The following is a 15,808-nucleotide window of genomic DNA, read 5'->3' as shown; positions in this document are numbered from 1 at the left end:
TCTCTACTTGTTTTTTTATGAAACATATTTGGCTATTTTGCACTTCTGTTATATAAAATATTTGACATATTCGCTATGTTTTGTAGTTGATTTAATCTTAGCTTATAGTTTTAAGAGGAGGGTCGGAAATGCTCTTATCCAGTCTCTAGCACCACAGCCTGATATTACCATTACATCTCCAGGGACTCCACATGTATGCTATTTATATATGTGTCAGTATTCTTACTTCTGGATTCTTAAGCACAGGATTTTTAGATATCCACAATATCTTCTCAGATACAGAGTATTCCACTCTGGGTTTAAAAGACATTTCTGATGTTTTTTCATAACTTTAGACAATTATTCTTGTTTACATTTTCTAGGTTTGAAGAGAAGGCCCAAATGGATCCCCTTAGTGCTCTGAAATATCTACAAAATGATCTTTATATAACTGTGGATCATTCAGACCCAGAAGAGACAAAAGAGGTAAAGGTGGCAATAAACTTCAGAAATTGAACGTTTAAAAAATTGTCTTTCTAACTTATATTTGTTGACTTTGCTCTTGGATGTTTAAAGGAAAGTGAGGAAAATATGATGACACTAAAAATCTTAAAAATGGTACAGAGCAGATGAAATAAAAATTGAGTAGACATATTTTCATGTGGTAATCTAAGATTCAAGTCACACAAAAACCTGTGATCCACTCAGAAAAGGATTCTCAGGTATAAAGTTTTAAGTAGTCATTAGATTTTGTACTGGAAAGGAAATAGAAAAATTTTACTTCTGCCATAGTTCCATACTTCCTTTACTTAAGGGTTACATAAAGTTCAGTATAAACTTTTTCTACTGATACTCGAAAATCCCCCTAAAAGAAGAAAGAAAACTCTCCTTTATTGTAAGGAGAAAGTGAAGAGAGGTTGGTAGGAGTAGAATCTTTGCTGGCTTGATATTTAGTTATATGAATGTTGTAGCAGTACAGTTTTACCATAGGCTACTAACTTCGTTTATCAGTAGCCCCGAAGCTTGAGAACTTAGTAACAGATCATTACTTTTCAGTTTTTATGATACATAACATGGGATGGAAGCAGCTGTTTCTAAGATTTAATATTCTTAGGGCATATTTGCGTATCCACAATGTGTGAATATACCTGCAATGAGTTTCATGGTCTTACAACCTCTCTTCCAACTTCTAAGATTCCTTTTGTCACTTCTTCCTTTTGCTAACTATTCTTGTTCATAGTTCATCTGGCAACATCTGAACTGCAATCCATTTTACCTTCCATTCTCAGAATTGGTGATTATATGTAGTTCTGTTCCTTACATCTATTTCCCTGTTAGCTGTTGCTGTGCTTTGGCTTTGTAATAGCGACATCAAGCAGTGTTTTCCTCTGTTCAGCATTGACACAGGCATCAGACTGAATGACTTTCAGGTACCAGGTTCATTGTACTTTCAAGCAGAAGAGCCTGCATGTCCTTGACACCAAAACAAAGAAATACTCTTTCATAGTTGCCTACTGTGAAAATAAGCCCTAGTTCTCTCACTCAGTATTGGTTACAACCCTTCAGTAGGTGGAGAATCAGCAGAACACATTTTAAAACCCCCTGAAAAAGGACAGTTAATTGTCTTTTCTTGAGTCTTCAGTCAATTCATGATACTATTTGAAATAGGGAGAACTGTCACGATTTTGCCAAGTAGCAGAATATATTTGGTTTAATCTGTTATGCCTTATAAACTGAACATAGTTGTGAAGAGTCTGTTAATGTTCATTTTGTTAGACCATGCATTTGAGAGTTATAAATGGATTTTCTTGTGTTTTCACCATAGTCTGTCTAAAATGGCTGTAATCCGGAACATTCATTTTTCTTTTATTTTTTAAAACCAAACCAAAACAAAATATTTCAAAGTAAATAATTTCAGCTGTGTGGGTTGCAAGTAGGCCAAAGAAAACAGACAGTTTGCTCTTAAAGCTAAGCTAGTAGGAAAGTCCAGGACAGGGAGGTATCTCAAGTTCAAACAGTCATTTTAAGAATTTTGGTAGTGGGTTTCTCTTTTCCTGAAGAGTATCAAATTGTGATTTTGTATGCCACAGACTTCCACTCCATTTCTGAAAAGCTGTATCTATCAAGAGTTGTTTAACCCTAGTAGAAGTTAGTAAAAATGATGTTATTCATGTGTATGTCAGCATCAGAATCACTTTAGAAGCTTTTTCAGAACAATACCCTCACCCTAAGAGTCTCCTCTGTCTGCTCTTTTACAATGGAAAACTGAAAGCACACATAAAAAGTTGAGAATTACAGGTGTGTAAGGTTATTCTTTTGTTTAAAAACGTGTGAACAGATTTCGTTTGGGGAAAGAAATCCCTTGGGGACAGCTCCAGTATATATATGTACTTACAGTATCTGTTAGTGAGGCATATAGATCTTCGCTTTTCATTGTAAGGAATCATTCCCTTTTGAGAAAGGCCTTACTGCTCTTCATTTTCTGTAGTAGCTTAGTTTTGTTCTCTATGTATGTTTTACAAATTTTTCATTATATTAAATGATTTTATCAGCAACCAGAAGTGGTTTTTAGATTTTTCTCCCCCTTTTTCGGGTCATCATTGTGTCTTTTAGTCGCAAAATGCTGGTGGACTATCAACTAATAATGGTTCTTTGCTTTCTTCCAGTCTCCAGAGCATGGGTTCTAAACTGGTGATGAGCTTATAGTAAAGCTTATGAACATTGTATTTTTTTCTAGAAAAGGGCCAAGAAAAGGATGCTTAAACTGATTCTGCCATTTTCAGAGAGGATTCTATAATAGAGAAGGAACAAGAAAAACAAGTTTTCAGCCAGTATTGCACACTTTGTATTAATTGTCTTTCTACTGAGCTTCCAAAGTACTAATGTCATTTATTTAAAATATTGTGTAGAGTTCCTACAATATGCCAGGCATTCTTCTAGGTACAATAGATATACCAGTGAACCAAACAAGATACTTGCCCAGGAGGTACTTACATACTAGTGGGGGGGAACAATAAACATATTAAATAAATTATACCGTGCATTAGAATTTGATAAGTATTATAGGAAAGTTAAAAAGAGATCAAAAATATAAGGGGACTTCCCTGGTGGCGCAGTGGTTAAGAATCCACCTGCCAATGCAGGGGACCTGGGTTCAAGCCCTAGTTCGGGAAGATCCCACATGCCACGGAGCAACTAAGCCTGTGCGCCACAACTACTGAGCCTGCGCTCTAGAATCCGCGAGCCCCAACTACTGAAGCCCTCGAGCCACACCTATGGAAGCCTGCGTGCCTAGAGCCCGTGCTCTGCCACAAGAGAAGCCACCGCAATGAGAAGCCTGCACACCGCAACAAAGAGTAGCCCCCGCTTGCCGCAACTAGAGAAAGCCCGCGCGCAGCAACGAAGACCCAACGCAGGCAAAAATAAATAAAATCTACGTTTAAAATATATATATATATATACATACAAACATATATATATATATATATATATATATATATATATATATGGGGTAAGAATTGGGCAGTTGCAGTATTAAATAGAATAATCATAATAGACCTCATTTGGAAGTCAGATTTGCACAAGGACTTGAAGAATATGAAGGAGTGATCTAAGTAGATAATTTGGGGAAGATAATTCTTAGCAAAGGGAGGGCTAGAACAGAGACCCCTGGGATGGAGAGTGTTTGGCTTTGTTTAGAACAGCAAGGAGACGCTCGTGGCTGGAGTAGAGGTAAGGAGAGTGAAAGCAGTCAGAGATGAGGTCCAAGAGGTAAGAGCAGGGATTGGCAGAACAGGTTATGAATGACTTCATAAGTCATTATTAGGACTTTGGCTCTTACTCTGAATAGGGAGCTGGTTCAGGGTATTGTCCATGCAGAGGAGTGATATCATCTGCTTTATGTTTTAATTAGGTCACTCTGACTGCTGTATTGAGAATAGACTAAAAGGGAACAAGGATGGAGGCAAAGAGAACTATGAGGGAGGTGTAGAAATCTAAGCAAGGGGGATTGTTGCTCAGAGCAAAGTAGTAGCAATAGAAATGGTGAGAAGTAAAATAGATCAGATTCTCTCTCCCTCCCTCCCTCCCTCCCTCCCTCCCTCCCTCTCTCTCTCTATATATGTATATATTTATATATATATATATGTATGTATGTATGTATGTATATACTTTTTTGGCTGCATTGGGTCTTCGTTGCTGCACGCGGGCTTGCTCTAGTTGCAGCGAGCGGGGTTTACTCTTCGTTGCGGTGCGCGGGCTTCTCATCAGGTGGCTTGTCTTGCTGCGGAGCATGGGCTCTAGGCACACAGGCTTCAGTAGTTGCAGTGTGTGAACTCGGTAGTTGTGGCATGCGGGCTCTAGAGTGCAGGCTCAGTAGTTGCGGTGCACGGGCTTTTAGTTGCTCTGCGGCATGTGGAATCTTCCTGGACCAGGGATGGAACCCATGTCCCCTGCATTGACAGGCAGATTCTTAACCACTTCACCACCAGGGAAGTCCCCTCAGTATATTTTAAAGGTAGAACCAACGGAATTTTATGATTGGATGTAGGGTTTGAAGGAAATGACTCCAAAGTTTTGAGCCTGAAAAGCTAGAAGGATGGAGTTACTGTCAACTGAAATGAGAAGGTGGAGCCTCCTGACTGGAATCAGGAGTTTAATTTTGCATATGTTCAGTTTGAGTTGCCTGTGAAACAGCCGGCTTGAGATGTTGAAGTGATAGTTGGATGTTCAAGTCTGAAGCTGGGGAGAGAGGACTGACTTTATTCAGATTGTGTACTATTTACTCAGTACCTGTTAAAACTCTAGGCCAGTACATAGCAGTGCCACTTATTTAATTGGATGGTTAAAGTAACAGTTTTCTCCCCATCCTTCTGTTTAGAACCAGTGAAGTTTATCTTTCATCTTAGAAGTTAGAAAAGAGCAACAAATTAACCCCAAATAAGTATTCACTAGAATATAGGAAATTAGTAAAATAGGAAACAGTAGAAAAAATATAAAAAGTGAAAAGTTTGTTCTTTGAAAAAGTGACTAAAATTGGTCAACCTCTAGCAAGACTTATCAAGGAAACAAATAATGAAAACATAAATTATCAGCATCACAAATGAAAAGGGGAGATCATTACAACCCTACCTACATTAAAAGTGTACTAAGGAGATATTATGAACAAGTTTGTCAACAAATTCAGCAACTTGATGAAATGGACAAATTTCTTGAAAGATACAACTTACCAAAACTAACACAAGAAGAATTAGAAAATCTTAAGGAACTCCATATCAATTACAGAGATTGAATTTGTAATTGAAAACTTTCCAAGAGAGAAAATACTAGGCCTGGATGGCTATATCAGTAAATTCTATCAACGCTTTAAGGAAGAAAAAAATGCCAATTTGGTATAGATTTGTAGAAATCAGAATAAGACAGAACACTAAATCCTTTTATGAAGCAGCTTAACTCTGATGTAAAAACCCAAAAAAGACATTACAAGCAAAGAAAATTACAGACCAATAGCCCTGTGAATGTAGGTACAAAATTCTTAAGAAAATTTTAGTTAATTGAATCCAGCAATATATAAAAAGGTTAATGCACAATAGCCAAGAGGGGGTTTATGCTAGGAGTACAAGGTTGGTTTCACATTTGAAAATCAGTATATTTCACCACATTGGCAGAACGAAAGAGAAAAACCACAGATCGTCTCAATAAGTGAAGAAAATCATTTGACAGAATGCAAAACCCATTGATGGTAAAAATTCTTAACAAACCAGGAATAAAGGAAACATCATAAATCTCATAAAGGGCATCTGTGAAAAACATACAGCTAGTACCATAGTTAATTGTAAAACATTAAACCCTTTCCCCTAAGATTATGACAAGGAAAGGTTGTCTGCTTCAACACCTCTATTTAGCATTGTGCCAGAAGTCCTAGCTAGTACAATATGGTAAGAAAAAGAAATAAACAGCATATAGATTTGAAAGGAGGAAGTAAAATTGTTTGCATTTTTAGATGACAAATTAAAGAATACCTAAATAGATGGAGAAATAAATCACATTTGTGGTTTGAAAGACTAAAAAGTGTTGAGATGTCCATTCTCCCCAAATCGGTTTATAATTTAATGCAGTTTCTAAAAAAACTGTCAATATTCCAGTCAGTATGGGTTTCTTTTTTGTTGAGGAGATAGACAAACTTATAAACTTCTAAAATTTAGTCAAAATGCAAAGGCTCTGGACTAGCTAAAACAATCTTGAAAAAAGAAAAAGTTGGAGGTCTCATACTTACTACCTGATTTCAGGACTCTGTATAGAGCCATAGTAATCAAGGTGGTGTGGTACTGGCTTAAGGATAGACAAATAGATCAATAGAACAGAATAGAGTTCAGAAACAGACTCATATATATGCAGTCAGTTTATTTTTTTGACCAGAGCACCAAGTCCAATAAGGAAAAGAAAGGTTTTTTAAACAAATAGTGCTAAATAACTGGATATCTCATCCCCTATTTCACTCTTTTTTTTTGTTTTTTTTTTTTGTGGTACGTGGGCCTCTCACTGTTGTGGCCTCTCCCATTGCAGAGCACAGGCTCCGGACGCACAGGCTCAGCGGCCATGGCTCACAGGCCTAGCTGCTACGTGGCATGTGGGATCTTCCCGGACCGGGGCACGAACCCGTGTCCCCTGCAACGGCAGGTGGACTCTCAACCACTGCGCCACCAGGGAAGCCCGTCGACCCCTATTTCACTCTTAACACAAAAATTAAGATGGATTATGGATCTAAGTATAAAACCCAAAACAATGAACCTTTAAGAAGAAAACATTATCTTCACAACTTTGGGATAAGCAAAGCTTTCTTGGACATGACACAAAAGGCACTAATCATAAAATAAAAAGTTTACAAACTTTTTACAAGTTTACAAACTTTTTACAAACTTTTTACAAGTTTACAAACTTTTTACTTTTTACAACAAAATTAAAATTTCTACTCATTAAAAGACATTATCAAAAAAAAATAGATGAGGGAATTCCTTGATGGTTCAGTGATTGGGACTTCACGGTTTCACGGCAGAGGGCCTGGGTTCGATACCTGGTCGGGGAACTAAGATCCCACAGGCCACACCATGCGGCCAAAAATTAAAAATAAAAATAGACAAGCCTCAGACCAAATAATATCTGCAGTAGATATGTCTGACAGAGGACTGATACCCAGAATGTATGAAGAAGTTTCATATATTTTTAGCTCTTCCTTTTATCCCCTTTTTTCCTAACTAATTTGTCTAGTTTCTTACACTGAAAGGATGATTAATCAGGTGACTGATACCTGAAATTTTAAAGGCTACAAGTGTGAAATACGTCCTGAAGAATCAGTGGTATGAACTGCTCAAGTCTTGCAAAGTGCCAAGTAAACTCCATTGAGATTCAACTCATTTGTATACTCTTATTCCTTCCTTTAACTGACCTGTTTTCCAGCATCCTCATTCAAGATAAATATGAATAGTTCTCCTAAATTTTTATTTCTTTACCAATTTGTTAAAGTACAAGTGATGCAATAGTTTTATCTTATTTTGTCATTGTTCAGTTGCATTGTCTGATTTAAACTAACTCTGGCTAGCCTGGGAATCTAATCAACACTTAAAACATTTTTTCAATGTAAAAAAGACCTTTGAGCCTTTATAATTATATAACAATACAATTATATATGACCATGGAATACCAATCTAAGTTGTAATTTAGGGATGGCTTATGCATAATAACCATGCTTTTTTTCTCAGAGTTTGATTTACACAGAGACATCAGGTGTTTTACAGTAGCATGCATTTATTTTTGAAGTGAGAATTCATATTTACTAATATACAGGGCATCAGTCTCTCTATATGTGATAGATTCCCAAATGAGTAATTTTTCTTTTTTTTTTTTTTTTTTTTTAAAGGAAGAAGGGGTAGTGGTAGATAAGTGAATTCTTCTCCACCTTGAAGGGTGGTGCTACTTCTACATCATACGTTCTTTTTTTTTAATGTCGGTTCATTGGTTTGTTTATTTATTTTTGGCTGTGTTGGGTCTTTGTTTCTGTGCGAGGGCTTTCTCCAGTTGCGGCAAGCGGGGGCCACTCTTCATTGCGGTGCATGGGCCTCTCACTATTGTGGCCTCTCTTGTTGCGGAGCACAGGCTCCAGACGCGCAGGCTCAGTAGTTGTGGCTCACGGGCCTAGTTGCTCCGTGGCATGTGGGATCTTCCCAGACCAGGGCTCGAACCTGTGTCCCCTGCATTAGCAGGCAGATTCTCAACCACTGTGCCACCAGGGAAGCCCCTAATTTTCTTTTTCTTTAATCGAAGTATAGTTGATTTACAATATTATATTAGTTTTAGGTGTGTAAAATAGTGATTCAATACTTTTATAGATTATATCCCATTTAAAGTTATTATAAAATACTGGCTATATTCCCTGTGCTGTACAATGTATCTTTGTAGCTTATTTATTTTATACATAGTAGTTTGTACCTCTTATCTCTGTCCTGCCCCTACCCCTTTCCATCTTCCCATTGGTAACCACTAGTTTGTTCTCTCTATCTGTGAGTCTTTCTGTTTTGTTTTATTCATTCATTTATTCTTTAGGTTCCACGTATAAGTGGTAACATCTGGTATTTGTCTTTCTCTGTCTGACTTATTTCACTTAGCATAATACCCTCTAGGTCCATCCATGTTGTTGCAAATGGCATTATTTCATTCTTTTTTATGGCTGAGTAGTGTTCCATTGTATATATATACCACATCTTCTTTATCCATTCATCTGTTGATGGACAGTTAGGTTGCTTCCATATCAGGCTATTGTAAATAATGCTGCTGTGAACATTGGAGTGCATGTATCTTTTCAAATTAGTGTTTTCATTTTCTTTGGATGTATACTCAAGAGTGGAATTGCTGGATCATATGGTAGTAATATTTTATATTTCAGTTGACCTATTGTTCCTTAATAAATACATACTTTAATATATTTTTAAAATAAAATAATTCCAGGACTTGGTCTAGTATTTTGGAAAATGATAATAGTAGTCCACCAGAAAAGTCAGCATGTTGTTTAATCTAAATACGGTGTTCTTCTTGCCACTTTTTGGTGAATAGACTTATGCAACATGTGCGGAGACATCCAGTGGCTAATGAATGGTCGAAATTATAGGAGTTTTTTCTCCAATGTGCTTACCTAGCTAATTTGCTTTTTTCTCTCCCCCCTGCCACCCCACAGTTTCAGCTCCTGGCTTCAGCTCTGTTTAAATCTGGTTCAGATTTCACAGCTCTAGGTAAGTATTCCAATGTAATTTATCCGGCCATATGCCCTAGAATTTGGGAGGTTGGACTTTGATTTCTTTTAAATGAAACATCAGATGAGATGTCATCCAAACAAATGAAGCAAGTTTCAAGGTAGCATGCAAAATTTCTAATAACCTGCTACAAGGTTATTTTCCAGGTATCAGTCCCCAGTTCATGGATCAGTTTGCAGTTCCTATTACACCAATTGCAGGGTTATTATGCAAACAGATGGCAATAGAAGCCTGATCAAAATAAATTAATTTGTATAACGTTGTTTTGGAATGCAGACTGTATTACTGATATACTTACCATGAGTTAACACTTGCTGGTTGAATGGTTTTCCTGTTTGTTCTTTGTGAAATTGTGTGGTGTCAACAGAATGGTGATGGAGTGGGCAATGAAATAAATGTTTGGGAGCAGAACAAATTACCTCTTTCCTGAAAATGGACATTTTTGTATGTTGGTATCTTAATTGTTCCAAGTGTTTCTCAAGCATCCCAGATATGGGCATCAGTTTTCACTTAGTAGTACTCTCATTTAGTATTAATGAATTATTAAAGTAGTTAAACTAGATTGTAGTAAAGTGGGGAGTCTAGAAGTTCCAGAATCCAGAGCTTTAGTCAGGTGAATTTTCAAGGATCTTTTAGTTAGGATAAGTCATTATAGCTTCAGTTTTTCAACAAGATAGTAGCCTTTTGAAGTATGGGAATTTCCAACTTTCCTCTTGTCATTATGCAGTCACACAGTGAATGCATATTAATCTCATTAATGCTGGTGCTATTTTTAATTTGCCTTAGAGTCCAGCAATAGTATCGAAATTTTCCAGCGTATGTAATATAAGTACTTCTCTTTATCTTTGGAATTAAATAACACTTTGGAATATCAGTTTAATTTCTTCATTGTTTGACCTTTTGTCTCTTAAAGGTGAAACATACCTCAAATGAAAAAAAAAACAGAGACATACAATGATGGTGTTTCTCACTGGGATGGAAATAGTAGTAGTGTTTCTTGGGGTCTTGCCCTTTGTTTTGTTTTTCCTTAATGAGTAATTGAGGCTACTCTACTGATCAAGGCAACTGCAGTCCTGAGTTATAATTCCAGAATATGTAGGATTCCACAGGGCAAGAAGACTGCTATAAAACGTAACTCCAGTAGGTTCTCCTAAAAATTTATGTAATTGTTTACCCCTATCCCATACACTCAAAGGGCTTTTAAAAAATGTTTTCAGGTTGTTAGAAATCTCAGCCCTAAGATGGAGAGTCTAGTTATAGGCATTATTTTGGAAAGTTCACGCCCTTTTGAATTTTATCATTTGAAACAGGTTTAGTGATACAGGAACTGAGAGCCTTGCATATAGATATTCACTTTGAATAAATGTGTGCCTTGTTAGGTATGGGTACTGCAACCCAGAGCCATTATTTTTATTTTAATGGTGGACAGCACTGAAATATCTCTGGCTGACTTATATTTAGCCTTTAGAACAAGAATTTTTTGGCAGTCATTTGAATATGTTAGACTGGTGTCAGCGAATGTTTTACTTTTAGCTTAACTCTTTTCTTCTTTCTCTGCCCTATTCACTGTCAGCTAATATATTTTGCCAGGAACAGTTTGTTTTAGTTGGATTCTAAATTTCAGGTACACTGAGATCCGTACAAACACAACAGAAAAAAATACAAAAAGGGAAATTTTCTGTGGGGTTTTGTTTCTTCCTACCTGTCTGAAGGGAGGCAGTTTAGTAGTTAAGAGATAAGAGTGTAGTATAGTGGTTAAGGGTCAGAATCTAGGTTTAGCTATCAGCTCTGCCACTTGCTAATTTTAAAAGTGACTTTGAACAATTCACCTTTCTAAGCATTAAGTTCGTAAGCAGAGTACTTAACTCAAGTTGTTGAGAGAATTAAGTAATTATGAAAAACAACAAAATGAAATACTTAGTAAGTGCTCCATTCAGGTACTCGTATTACTACCTTCTTTATAAATGTCATCTTTGTAACACTGGTGAATTTGGATGAGGAGCAAATTCAGGTTATATGCTAATTTTAATAAGGAGAAATTTGATATATTATTTATAAACGAAAAGTACCTTTCATAAGGTTTCATGCCTATTTAGAGTTCGTGGTTCTCATTCATTTTCTGTCTGATTGTTTTACCTTTACGCCACTTAGAATTGAAATCTAATGGGTTATTTTATGTATAGATGTATACACTTTTCATGTATAGATGACTGAATATTTTGTTTTCTAAATTATGTCCTGCCAAAATTGGCTCAACCAAACTGTCTGACTTCCTTCAGAATTCATCCAGTTTATCTTAACCTCTTAGTATTTACTAATGTTATATGTAATTTAAAGATTTAGAAAGATGGAAAATGATTTGCAAACAGCTGGCATTATCTTAGTTTTGAAAAATGACTGACTTCGGAGAAAAATAACCTTTGGGGATCTTTAGCTTAGAGCTACTCTGTCTGTGTCTGTGGCTGTGGACACTTTGAAGCTTGAACTTGGGCTTTCTGCTAATTTTAAGAGCATATTTTCAGCAAGGTATGTGACAGGGAAAATCTGGTCTGTAGAAGCATATTGCCTTTCTTGGTCTTCACACCTTTCTTTAGAAGTTTTATAGTCCGTATGCGATGTGCAAGTATGAATTCAGACAGCTGTTTAAAATATTTTATGTCTAAAGTACAGTGCTCTTTGGCAGTGTGTTGACATTTGTGAATGAGGAGCCTTAGGGGTTTCACAGCATTTACTGTGCCCTTTTAGCCTTTATACTTGTACTAAATCCACCAAACTTAGATTTCAGCAAGAGACTTTCTTCAACCTCCTGTCTTTAGACCACATGTTTACAGGTGATTTTTATATAATAATGAGTTTATTTTAGAAATAAGAAACGTAAACACAAAGAAACTTCTATCTAGGAGAAAAATGAGAATTCTTGCTATTTCTTCCTTATTACCATAAATAGGAAAAGCTACCTAGCCTGTATAGGATGTTAACTTAAAAGTATATTCCTGGGGCTTCCCTGGTGGCACAGTGGTTAAGAATCCACCTGCAAACACAGGGGATACGGGTTCAAGCCCTGGGCCGGGAAGATCCCACATGCCGCAGAGCTACTAAGCCCGTGCACCACAACTACTGAGCCTGCGCTCTAGAGCCTGCAAGCCACAACTACTGAGCCCACGTGCCACAACTGCTGAAGCCTGTGCACCTAGAGCCCGTGCTCTGCAACAAGAGAAGCCACTGCAGTGAGAAGCCCGTACACCACAACAAAGATTAGACCTCGCTTGCCACAACTAGAGAAAGCCTGTGCGCAGCAATGAAGACCCAATGCAGCCCAAAAAAATTAATAAATAAAATAAATTTTTGAAAAAAATTTTTTAAAAAGTATATTTCTAATAGGTCACTTTCTTTCAGAGCAGTCATTGTCTTCAGTCACAATAGTAATGATAAAGTGATAGCTATTATTTATGGAGCACTTACTGTGGGACCAGGTACTATTCTAAACACTTTACATGTCATAACTCACTTAATCTTCATAATAACCCTATGAAGTAGCACTAGTATGATCCCCTTTTATTATATGTGAAGGAACTGGAACACAGAGAGGCTAAAGTAAGTCGCCCAGGAATAGTGCTAGTGAGTGGCAAATCCAGGATTCACACCTTAGTAGTTTGGCTTCAGAACTAAATCACTAACTGTACTACCTCTCATTGAGCTTTACCAGTTTCCACTACTCTGAGCGATAAATTCCTCATTCCACTGTATGGTGAAAATGAGAGAAACAGTAATTAGGAGCATGAGATTTAAAATCAATACAACCTTTTTTGTCCTGTCTCTACCATTTAAGTAGTCATGTTGCTGTTGATGAGTTTCCTGGTGCCCCACCCATTTTTAATGCATTTTTTTAAAATATTAAGATTCTCTTTGAACAACTTCCCTCAGTCCCTGACTGCTTCCCTCAAGTGTAACCACTTGTATTTGGCAGATCTTTATACACCGACATACAGGTAGAGTTGATTCCCATTATTCACAGTAATAGTCTATGAAGTCACCTATAACACTGAACTGGTGAATACTGACCCTTTGCTCCTATGGAAAATACAGAGATAGGTTCCTGTAAGCCTCTTGTCACAGACTTTTTGTCAATTGATTAATAATATAATGTTGCTTTCTTTCAACAGGAACACACCTTACTTGTGTATTTATACTGTTGATTCATTAACATTGAACTCACACCAAGAGCACTATAACTCATTCCTAAACGAAGCTTATCTAACCTGTATTTTCTTCATAAGGCACATTGCAGCCTTCTTGCACTTAGGAACACTAGCCAGCACTTCAGCACCATACTTGGGGGCCATTTTCAGCGGTGAAGTCACCAACAAAAAACACAGAATTTGAAGAACATGACACCAAGTAGACTGTGAAAAGGACACTTGTTTATAGTATGAGAGCTAAAACAAGAAGGCAGAGCATTACCTAGTTGACCTCAGTTGAGAACATATATTTACATGTGGTGACTCAAATTTTTGCCACCCTGTGTATGTCTGTGAGTAACCACAAAAGTGGCACAAATGCTGATTTGGAGGTTACAAATTTTAGCAAGTAAGCAAATGTACAAATACGGAATCTGTGAATAATGAGGATCAACCGTATATATGTACACACACACACACACACACACACACACACACACACACACACACACATAGATGTATGGTTTTATGTTTTCTGGTTTTATTTATTACATAATATAAAAACATGTATTCTCCACATAACTTTTTAAAATTAAATGATGTGGCTTGGAGGTGCTTACATGAAACTGTACTAGATTTATTGTATTTGTAAGTGATACACAATATTCTATAATAGGGATCTACCATAATTTAACCATTCATCTAATGAGAGTGTAAATTTCAAGTTCCTTATTGGTAAAAGGTGAATAAAAATAAAAGGTTTTTTTTGAGGATTAAATGAATTTAGCACATTGCCTACAATTTAATAAGCACTCAGTTAATAAAAATAAATGGGCTTTGGAGTCAGACCTGGGTTCACGCTCCATTCTCTTTCCTCACCAACTGTGATGACTGACATTAAATGACTGACTCTCTTAAGTGTTGCATCTGAAATTGGAGTTTATGGTAACTGCTTTGTTGGGTTATTTTTGTGACAATGAAATGTCATACGTAAAGAAACTAGCATGTAGTAGAGACTCAGTGTTTGTTCCTTCCCTCCTAAATCATTTGATCTCATGAAAATGGTATTATTTTATAGAGTACTATCACAGAATCAGTAGCTTCTCTTAAAAATATAATGTACCACAGCATTTTTACAAGTAAAGAAAATAAAATAAAAGATGTGAAAAGCCCTAAAGTTGAATACAAACAGGAACAAACAGACATGTTTATCAAGTTGGTAACATAATTGCACAGTAGGGGAAAAAAGAGAATTAAACCTTTTTAAATACAGCTTAGACTATATACTATCAGTGAAGTATATTCTAAAAACAATAAAAGCAAGGAAGTCTTGAATTTTGCTGGTAATGGTTTGGGTATAGTAATTCTGGAACTTGTTTTGTGTGTTTTAGGTTTAACAAATGAATAAATATTGCTGGGAGTAGGTTTTCCTAGTAGGAGAAAGGAGCTATAAACATGGAATGGAATAAGGAGAGGAAGAACTCTGTGAGGTTCTTAAAAAACTGAATTAGCAATAAAAGCATGGACTAATGATTTTGGTTTTTTTTAAATAGATGAGTGTATAATATGTGTGCATATATGTATAGGCCTAGAAACACCACCACCCTGGGCAATTAGCACAACTGATCTTGGTTTCTAAATATCATTTGCCACTAAAAGGAATTAGGGTTCCTGGGGAAAATGGCGGACTCCAGAGCTGTGTAAATATAAGCTTGGAGATCTTACTGTGCCAGAAAGTAAGGATGTACTCAAAAAGTAATGGGGACATTTCAAAAAGATACAGAGGGAGAACATATGAGTATTAAAATGAATAATGACAGGAATGGATATAACCTATTGAACAAGAAAATGATTCATGAGTATATACTAATGCAAATAGAGAAATAAAATGAAGGAAGGAAAAGGAAAACTCTTCTTTGCAATTAATGTCATCCAATGAATCTAGAAGGAATTGTCGAATTAGGAAATCACCATCATATACATAATAATTGTTTTGGCAAGAATCATCAGTTAATGCTAAAATCATTGGGTGCAGATCTGTTGAAGAACAGGATATTTGCACAGTTTCAAACTATCTTCTCATCAGTATTTTATTAACTGCAAAGGTAGAAAAGTACACATTTACATTGGAGAAATCTGGCATACACCAGTTTAACCAGATGATCATAGTTAACATCCTCAGTATTGGGACAAACTGATACCACATGCCTCCTAAGATGATGCATTGAGAAGGACACAGCATCTCTATGTAGTGTTCTTGCCAACTTCATAAACTGAATCTGATCATAAGGAAGCAACCAGACACCCCAAATTTAATACATTCTACTATGTTACTGCTCTTTGTTTTTT

At 36.4% G+C, this 15,808-nt stretch overlaps 1 protein-coding gene across 4 annotated transcripts in view; it reads left to right on the top strand.

Annotated features, from left to right (window-relative positions):
* Positions 1-15,808, top strand: part of MKLN1 (muskelin 1) — a 187,448-nt gene that overhangs the window by 160,682 nt on the left and 10,958 nt on the right. For all 4 annotated transcript variants that reach the window (XM_033432437.2, XM_004272186.3, XM_033432438.2 and 1 more), the window contains 2 exons: positions 363-465; positions 9,206-9,260. In XM_033432437.2, the coding sequence (XP_033288328.1) occupies positions 363-465; positions 9,206-9,260 (158 nt within the window). The remainder of the gene's footprint in view (positions 1-362; positions 466-9,205; positions 9,261-15,808) is intronic.

The sequence above is a fragment of the Orcinus orca genome, chromosome 9, assembly GCF_937001465.1.
Source record: "Orcinus orca chromosome 9, mOrcOrc1.1, whole genome shotgun sequence".
Classification (NCBI taxonomy): Eukaryota; Metazoa; Chordata; class Mammalia; order Artiodactyla; family Delphinidae; genus Orcinus; species Orcinus orca.
The sequence above is the reverse complement of the archived record's forward strand: the minus strand, read 5'-3'. Positions and strand labels throughout refer to the sequence as shown.